Source organism: Oryx dammah, unplaced genomic scaffold, assembly GCF_014754425.2.
Source record: "Oryx dammah isolate SB20612 unplaced genomic scaffold, SCBI_Odam_1.1 HiC_scaffold_9, whole genome shotgun sequence".
Taxonomy (NCBI): domain Eukaryota; kingdom Metazoa; phylum Chordata; class Mammalia; order Artiodactyla; family Bovidae; genus Oryx; species Oryx dammah.
Genome location: NW_024070193.1, coordinates 52,844,537 through 52,854,504, shown reverse-complemented (window position 1 = coordinate 52,854,504; position 9,968 = coordinate 52,844,537). Strand labels below are relative to the sequence as shown.

Here is a 9,968-nt window from a genome sequence, read left to right as displayed (position 1 = left end):
TATATATATATATATGGAGTTCCCTGGTGGCCTAGTGGTTAGGATTCTGGGCTTTCACTGACAGGCTGGGGTTCAATATCTGGTTGGGGAACTGAGATCCTGCAAGCCACAAGGCGTGGCCAAAAAAACAAAAAATACATAGTTATATTGATGCAAACTTCTACTTTGTAAAAATTATATATGCCTGTGTAAGGCTTAGGAAAAATGAAAATATCTGTGTTAAGGTCAGAAGCGATATACTTACTTTTTGAAAAATGTTTTTCAATAAAAATGGAAGTGCCTCCAAGCCCAGTGTCCTCCTAACCAAAAATTTTATCAGGAATACCCTGAATGAGGTAAAGTAACAAAAACCAGTTCCCCTGACTGCCTGCAGCAAGGGACACAAATTTAAATACAAAGCTACCCATTGCCATCACAAAGGTCTCTCTGGTGACCCCTAACTTATGGTTTCAGGGTTTCATGGTTCCCTGGAGCCATTCTGGTCTCCCAGAACTTAGTTTAGTTTTAAAACTTTAATTTTAGGGCTAAAACTACAGACGGGCCCCAGTGGTCCGACAACCAGCAGAATGAGTGGGATTCTCCCTAACCATCTGTCCCAGGAATCTGCTGCTGGATTTTCTCATACTTTATCTTTGAAAAGTTATCAGCAATTCACATCAGCAATGCAAAAACCAGAGTGGCCAGCCACCCCAACTTCCTTCTAATTAGTCATTTTGAAACAAACAGAAGAGATGAGGAGAGATAGTTATTCGGGGTGATCCTGGGCCACAGAATCACCCCAGCAGAACCACAAAGACAAACTAGGTTTCAGGGATCTACCCAACAAGGCGTGTTCCCCTAGGAGCTGAGAGGAGCTACGGCCGCCTACAAACACCCTTATCTTTAAATCTCAGCTGGATTTCTGTCCAAAAGCACGTGCCTCGGCAAATTTCAGTTTTATCAGCCGCATTCGGTAATGGTGAACTTGCAGAAATGGCATCACCCATGTCATTTGTCCTGCACACAGCAAATCCTCGGTCATTGTTACTTCCCTTTGCCTTTTTAAGCTGATATTTATTTTATGATTTCTGCTGACAAAGTTCAAGGTTGGGAGAAGTAGTTAACTGTCTAAAGAAGCGACACCCAAGCCCAAGACAAACCTCTCCCAGGACACTGTGCATGCCAAGTCGTTTCAGTTGTGTCCGACTCTGCAACACTATGGACTGTGGCCTGCCAGGCTCCTCTGTCCATGGGATTTCCCAGGCAAGACTACTTGAGTGGGACACCAGACTATTATTCCCATTCTGAGCAACGAAACCTCTGCACAGAGAGATGCGGCTGGTCCCCCACTCCAGCTGCGGGTTTCTCTGCCTTGGAGGGGAGCCCCGTGCCCTCCTACTTACGTCTGGATGGCGTTCAGCCCAGCCATCTTCATCTTCAGCAGCCGGTCCTTCCAGTAGAAGCGGGGCACGCGGAAATAGTGAATGCTTCCCGAGATGTAGCGGAAGGGCTGGCCATCCTTGAGGAAGCGGTTACGGTGGTAGTCGATCTGGAATGTTCTCTGGGTGGCGTTCTACAGAGCAAGGATTGGACCCCATGAGAACTTCCACCCTCAGAAAGCAAATGTTTATGGTGATGAGGGACCCCCCCTACCCATCTAGTTTGTGTACGTGCCCGGTTCTGGGCTATAAAACAGACCACGGCTGAGACAGGGCGAGGAGGACCTACATGCCAAGTTCCAGAGGCTGGCGCCAATGTGACAATCAGCGGGTGAGATGCCCGAGTCACGTTACCAAAGAGTCCGCCTGCTACAGGGGACTCCTCTCATACCCAGTGTACTGCAGCAGCAACACACACGTGCGTGCGCACACACACACACACACACACTGCCCCCACCCCCCCAACCCCCCGTGGCCGCGCCCTGCTGGAGCCTTGCATTTCCCTCCGCAGGAACGTCACTGTGCTCAGAGCAACAGACCAGAAGTCCAAAGCCCTGAAACCTCTTCCTAGCTGTGGCTCCGAGTCCCACCGTGACCGAGCATCCTTCTCTAACCCTCTGTCTCTCCATCCATAAAAATGCAGGATGCCAGACTAAATGAACTCGAAGGCAATATCCGCGACCCAGTTTGTGAATCGTGAACTCAATCTGGGTGATCAGAACTTTTTTAAATGAAAGAATAGGAAAAAGAAAGAAAAGAAAATTCAGTGTTACACATAGTAAAGACATATTTTAAAAATTGTATTTTATTGAAGTAGTTGATTTACAATGTTGTACTGATCTTTGCTGTAAGCAAAGCGATTCAGATATACCTATATATACATCTTTTTTCATATTCTTTTCCATTATGATTTATCACTGGATATTGAACATAGTTCTCTGTGCTATACAGCAGGACCTTGTTGTCTCTGCACTCTCTGTTTGATAGTTTGTATCTGCTGACCCCAAACTCCCAATCCATCCGTCCCTCCCCCAACCCCCTTCTCCTTGGCAACCACAAGTCTCTTCTCTACAAAGATAAGTGTTATTTTATGAAACTTTAGTTATATAGGCATATATAGATTTGCATATGGATGTAATATCTGTGGTGTTGCAATGTAAGTTGTACTTCTAGAATCAAATCAAATTTCAAGAAACACTGGGGATCACTTCAGAAGGCGAAATGCTAGGAGTTGAAAGTGAAGACCTCAAAGGGGAGGCCAACTTTTAGGTAAAATAGAACACTGCCCTCTGGTGGACGGAAAAAAGGCACCAACAGACCTCATGTAGCAACAGGACCAGGGTTACAAATTGTTGTTTAGTCGCTAAGTCATGTCCAACTCTTTTTCGATGCTCTGGACTGTACAACCCAGCAGGCTCCTCTATCCATGGGATCTTCCCAGGCAAGAATATTGGAGTGGGCTGCCATTTCCTTCTCTAGGGGACCTTCCCGACCCAAGGCTACAAGAAACCATTTAGTGTCCTCCGTTGTTAACGATGGTTGTGGTTTTTCCAGTAGTCATGTACAGATGTGAGAGCTGGACCATAAAGAAAGCTGAGCACCAAAGAACTGATGCTGTTGAGCGTGGAGCTGGAGAAGACTCTTGAGAGTCCCTTGGGCAGCAAGGAGATCAAATCAGTCAATCCTAAAGGAAATCAACCCTGAATAGTCACTGGAAGGACTGATGCTGAAGCTGAAGCTCCAATACTTTGGCCACTTGATTTGAAGAACTGACTGATTGGAAAGGAGACCCTGACACTGGGAAAGATTGAGGGCAGGAGGAGAAGGGGGTGTCAGAGGATGAGATGGTTGGATGGCATCATCACCTCAATGGACATGAGTTTGAGCAAACTCAGGGAGAGGGAAGGACAGGGAAGCCTGGCGTGCTACAGTCCATGAGTCGGACACAACTTAGTGACTGAACAACAAGTGCTGGTAAAATTTCTTGTGCATCTTTAGCCTTTTTTTTAATCTTTTTTCCATAGCATCATAACAGTCCATGAAACTTTTGAGTGTTGCACCTGGAAACGACCATGATAGCAGGGGTCCTAGATCCCACTTGGCTTGAAATCCAACTAGAGAGTTAAAGTACTGTGACTGTGGGACTTCCCTGGGGGTCCAGCGGTGAAGACTCTGTACTTCCACAGCAGGGGGCGTGGATTTGATCCCTGATTGGGGAACTAAGATCCCGCTTGCTGCGGGCTTGGCAAAAGAAAAAAAAAAATTGTGATTAAAAGTTAAACAATTCACAGACTGCTAAGGGACAACTGGAAAGCTCTACTAACCAAAAATAAACAAAAACCTAATTTAAGAATCATTTTTTTCAAATGCCAGAGTGTCAATATCCCTTTATTCTTCCAGTAAGCAATGCTTTAATTGCCATTCAAAAACCAGAAACTAACAAAAATATAAAAATTATTTCCTATACCATGTGGCCCAATGGATGATTTTGAAAACATCTCAAAACATGTATACGAACAAATATCAAATAAAGGATTCCCACAAGTTCTGTGAGTTCAAAGGCAGCTCAGAGGTTGGGGAAATTCTTTAGACTGATAGAAAGGGAGGGAGCGACTTTAGGTGGAACTGGGAAGAGGAAAGGGCTGTCTAAAGTCTGCTGGTTGGGGATTTCCTGGCTGTCCAGTGATTAGGAATCTGTTCACAGCTGAGGATGTAGGTTCAATTTCTGGTTGGGGAACTAAGATCCCACAAATCTCCTTGTCTAAGAGAAGTAGTTCAGAGAAGTAGGAAATGAGCTTAGAGAGAAGTGATCTGGGCAGAAGGTGAAATCTGGCTTAATCCCACAGAACAGAGCAGCACGACCATCTCTGCATTCAAACAACCTCAAAATACAGCCCAAACATCAACCTAATAACTACTTATAAAAATTACAAACACCTACTATGTGTTGAGTAATAACAGGGGAACCACACAGATGCAGCCGCAGCCCACGTGAAGCTTCTGTCTAGCGAGGAAGAAACCCAAGAATCAACACAATGAGTCTTAGATGATTAAATGAGGCTAAAACCACCAGACTGTATACCTTAAACATACACAGGTATCCAATTATATAAAGTACTGCTGGAGGATGGGACAAGAGCAGAAGACGGCAACAGTAATAAACAGCTTGTAACCCAGGCCTCGGAGACAAAGAATTTTCCAGAGGAAGGAACGCCTCAAATTGTGATTCTCAACCTTGGCTGCACAACAGAATCACCTGCCCAAGCTTTTAAAAATAGCAAAGTCAAGCCTCATCGCTCAGACATGCGGATGTTAATTGATCTCGGGTGGAGTCCAGGCCTTGGCATTTCTTAACACTGCCCACATGATGTAACGTACAGTCAGCGTTGAGAATGCCTGGTTTAAGCTGAGCCCCAGGATGAAGAAGAGTTAGCCAAGGAGAGGTGCAAGGCAGGCAGCAGAAATTGGGAGCCCTGACGGAGAGGGTGCGGCACTTGGGCAGGGCGTGGTGGAAAAACACAGATAAAGCAGAGCGACAGCCCAAACTGGGAGACGGGAGAGGCCAGACCGAATGAGCTCTGACGTCCCATCCAAGGGCCTGGACTTCATGCTGAGAGCCACAGAGAGCACCTTAAACAGAAGACTGATAGGACCAGACGTGTGGGGTTTTCAAATATTTGGCACTCTGCTCTTTTCCTGAAATGGCAATCAAGGAAGCAGAGTTGTGGACCCTGGTGGCAGTAGCGACGGGTCAGGTGGGCAGGAAGTGGACCCCACAGAACTCATGGGTTGGTTAGAGGCAGGATGAACACAGGGCCTAAGCCAGAGGCTCCCCCCAGCTCTGGGCAGAAAAAACTGAGCCTTTTCTTTAAAAAAGAGAAAGGGACTTCCCTGGTGGTCCAGTGGTTAAAACTCCACACTGCCAATGCCTGGTCGGGGAACTAAGATCCCACATGCCGTGCAAAGCAGCCAAGAGACCAAAAAATATTTTTTAAAAAATTATTTTTAAAAGAGAGAAACTTAACAGGTATCACCTGGAACAAAAAGACTGCAAAGATATTAACGCCTATGAGTTCATGATGATTCACAGAGCGGGAAAAAGAATTCACCAGTCACTTTTGCAGACTGCGAGAGTACCAACTCATTACTCCAGAAATGACAAGCAAAGGGAAAAAGCCAAGCAGGTTATTTCCCTTTTCACAGAAAAAATATATTTCAGGGTAACCAAGAAGTTGACAATGGAGAATTCTAGCTAATAAATGGCGACGGGAATAACAGAATCTGAAAAACATCCTTTCCTAACCTTGAGTGAAATAATAGACTTAAGCTGTAATCATCGGTTCGGTTCAATTGCTCAGTCGTGTCTAACTCTTCACGACCACATGGACCACAGCACACCAGGCCTCCCTGTCCAACACCAACTCCTGGAGTTTACTCATACTCATCTCCACTGAGTTGGTGATACCATCCAACCATCTCATCCTCTGTCATCCCCTCCCACCTTCAATCTTTCCCAGCATCAGGGTCTTTTCAAATGAATCAGCTCCTCACATCAGGTGGCCAAAGTACTGCAGTTTCAGCTTCAACATGTCTTTCCAATGAAGAGTCAGGCTGATCTCCCTTAGAATGGATTGGTTTGATCTCCTTGCAGTCCAAAGGACTTGAGTCTTCTCCACACCACAGTTCAAAACATCAATTCTTCGGCACTCAGCTTTCTTTATAGTCCAACTCTCACATCCATACATCACTACTGGAAAAACCACAGCCTTGACTAGATGGACCTTTGTTGGTAATCATCAGTGTATGCTAAAACCATCATCAAGGTTGAAAGAATCTTATAAAGGAGGGATCAGGCAGATGTGATCCCTCTGTTCATGTCAACCTCATAAAAGTGGAAGAAGCAGATGTGACTCTCACGTTGTGATTCAGGAAGGTGTACACAGCCCCACCTCGAAGCAGTGCTCATTGTTGAACTTTAATCTCAACTGAACTGAATCTAATTCTAACACAAGGAAGTAAGAAGCCAAATCCAACATGTGGGACATTTTAAAGTCTAGTGATAAGAGTTACTCTGAAATGTTGATGGTATTAAAACAAAATAAAATATTTTTGAAAATAGCAATGCTTGGGAAGGAACATTGGGGAATTTTCTGGGGCAATGGTAACATGCCAGAGCTGAATCAGGGTTTGGGATGACCAGGTGTATGTGTTTGTCAAAACTCATCAAGCGGTGGGCTTCCCTGGTGGTCTAGTGGTTAAGAATCCTATTGCCAATGCAGGGGACGCGGGTTCAATCCTTGCTCCGAGAAGATTCCACATGCCTCATGGCAACCAAGCCAGTGCATTGCAACTACTGAAGCCTGTGGTTCCACAAGAGAAGCCCCCACACTGAGAAGCCCATGCACGGCAACTAGAGAACAGCCCCCACTCGCCGCAACTCGAGAGAGCCTGCACACAGCAAAGAAGACCAAGCACAGCCAAAAATAAATAAATCTTAAAAAAAACCCAAAACACTGTTAAATTAAAAAATCTCTCATGCATTTCACTGTATGTAAAATCCGTAGTAGTGAAAGTCGCTCAGTCGTGTCTGACTCTTTTGTAATCCCACGAACCGTAGCCCGCCAGATTCCTCCGTCCATGGAATTCTCCAGGCAAGAATACTGCAGTGGATAGCCATGCCCTTCTCCAGGGGATCTTTCTGACCCAGGGATCAAACCCAGGTCTCCTGCATTGCAGGCAGATTCTTTACCATCTGAGCCACCAGGGAAGGCCCATGTAAAATTTACCTTAAAGGGAAAAAGGGCTCTCAACAAATATTGACCTCTAGGTAATGATTTATATGCTGATATATTTCAGAGGAAGTACACTGATGTCTGCAACCGACTCCCAAATGCATCCCCAAAATAAGACAGAGTTGATGGACGCAGTGATGAATGGAGGGAGAGACTGACAGTAACATGTTAATGGGAGAATCTGAATGGTGAGGATATGAAATGCTTTCAACTCTCTGTATGTGTGAGAACTTTTCCAAGTGAAATGTTGACACAAATTAAAAAGTCGGGGCAGGAAGAATTGGAGAAAGGTGGTCAAAAGACACAAATTTCCATTTACAAGGTAAATAAGTACCAGAGATATCATGTACAATATGATGACTCCAGCCAAGAATGCTGCAGGATCTATAGGAACATTGTTAAGAGAGTAAATTCTAAGAGTTCTCGTCATAAGAAAACATTTTCTTTCTTCCTTCTTTCCTTTTTATTGTATCTGTATGAGAAAAGGGATATTACCACCTACTGTGGCAATCATTTCACAATATGTAAATCACTCAATCATGTTGTTTACCTTAAACATATCTAGGGATGTATGCCAACTATTTCTCAATAAAACTGGGGAAAAATTAAGCTTAAAATGTGAACTCAGGGGACTTCCCTGGCCGTCCAGTGGTTAAGACTCTGCTCCCAACGCACGGAGTGCTAGTTCAATCCCGGGTCAGGGAACTAGATCCCACAGGCTGCAACTAAAGATCCCAAGTGCCTCAACTCAGAGTTGGCACAGTCAAATAAATAAATATTTTAAATTAAAAAAACACACATCTACATCAGCTCCTGTGGATAGTCCCTGGGGAGCTCATCGTACTGTATGCTGATAGGGTCTCATCTCAAACTCATCCCTCGAGTCTTTGTGACTTCCCACCCCAAAGTCAGCGTGGACAGTGACTGCAGCCATGAAATTAAAAGACGCCTGCTCCTTGGAAGAAAAGCTATGACCAACCTAGACAGCGTATTAAAAACTGTGGAAAATTCTTAAAAGAGATACCAGACCCCTTACCTGCCTCATGAGAAATTCATGTACCTAACATTCCAAGTTCATTGACCTAACATTCCAGGTTCCTATGCAATACTGTTCTTCACAGCACCGGACTTTACTTCCATCACCAGTCACATCCACAACTGGGCAGTTTTCTCTCTGGCTCCATCCCTTCATTCTTTCTGGAGTTATTTCTCCACTCTTCTCCAGTAGCATACTGGGCACCTGCAGACCTGGGGAGTTTCTCTTTCGGTGTCATACCTTTTTGCCTTTTCCTACTGTAAATGGGGTTCTCAAGGCAAGAATACTGAAGGGGTTTGCCATTCCCTTCTCCAGTGGACCACGTTTTGTCAGAACTCCCCACCATGACCCATCCGTCTTGGGTGGCCCTACACGGCAAGGCTCATAGTTTCATTGAGTTTGACCAGGCTGTGGTCCATGTGATCAGTTGGTTAGTTTTCTGTGATTGTGGTTTTTATCCTGTCTGCCCTCTAATAAGGATAAGAGGCTTATGGAAGCTTACTGGTGGAAGAGACTGACGGGGGGAAACTGGGTCTTGTTCTGATGGGCGGGGCCATGCTTAATAAATCTTTAATCCAATTTTCTGTGAGAGCCTTTATATTTTTGGGCTCCAAAATCACTGCAGATGGTGACTGCAGCCTTGAAATTAAAAGATCCTTGCTCCTTGGAAGAAAAGCTATGACCAACCTAGACAGCATATTAAAACACAGAGACATTACTTTGCTGAAAAAGGTCCATCTAGTCAAAGCTATGGTTTTTCAGCAGTCATGTATGGATGTGAGAGTTGGACTATAAAGAAAGCTGAGTGCCAAAGAATTGATGTTTGTGAACTGTGGTGTTGGAGAAGACTCTTGAGAGCCTCTTGGACTGCAAGGAAATCCAACCAGTCCATCCTAAAGGAAATCAGTCCTGAATATTCATTGGAAGGACTGATGCTGAAGCTGAAACTCCAAAACTTTGGCCACCTGATGCGAAGAACTGACTCATTGGAAAAGACCCTGATGCTGGGAAAGATTGAAGGCAGGAGGAGAAGGGGACGACAGAGGATGAGATGGTTGGATGGACATGAGTTTGAGCAAGCTCCAGGAGTTGGTGATGGACAGGGAAGCCTGGCATGCTGCAGTCCATGGGGTCGCGAAGAGTTGGACACGACTGAGTGACTTAACTGAACTGAACTGGACTCTAGCCCGCCAGGCTCCTCTGTCCGTGGCATTCTCCAGGCAAGAATACTGGAGTGAGTTGTCATTCGCTTCTCTAGGGAACCTTCTTGACCCAGGGATCAAACCTGGGTCTCCTGCATTGCAGGCAGGTTCTTTACTGTCTGAGCCACCAGAGAAGCCTGTTTTACTTTAGGACTTCCCTGGTAGTTTTACTTCTAGAGGAACCCAAATTAAGACAACTCGTTCCAGAAGTGGCCTAAACAGCAGATCCTCATGATGCTGAGTCTTTACCTGGATTTCTCATTTCCTCTATGTCAAGACAGCAGTGAGAACCCTAAAGGAGTGCTAAGTGGAGGGGGCGACAGCCTCTGGTATGCAAACACATGCACCGAGGCCCCACCTGTACAGGGCTGGGAGGAGACACAGGCAGACAGGAGCTGGCATCTGCCTTAGCTCTCCCTGTGGGACGGGGCTGAAGGACGGGGTGCTCCTAACTGTAAGGACTGTGGGCTTGGCTGGCTTTTATTAACCGATTGGCAGCTTTGAAGAAAGACTGGCTGAC

At 45.4% G+C, this 9,968-nt stretch overlaps 1 protein-coding gene across 2 annotated transcripts in view; it reads right to left on the bottom strand.

Annotated features, from left to right (window-relative positions):
- Positions 1-9,968, bottom strand: part of LOC120867861 (beta-galactosidase) — a 99,200-nt gene that overhangs the window by 72,630 nt on the left and 16,602 nt on the right. For both annotated transcript variants that reach the window (XM_040246312.1, XM_040246311.1), the window contains one exon: positions 1,383-1,552. In XM_040246312.1, the coding sequence (XP_040102246.1) occupies positions 1,383-1,552 (170 nt within the window). The remainder of the gene's footprint in view (positions 1-1,382; positions 1,553-9,968) is intronic.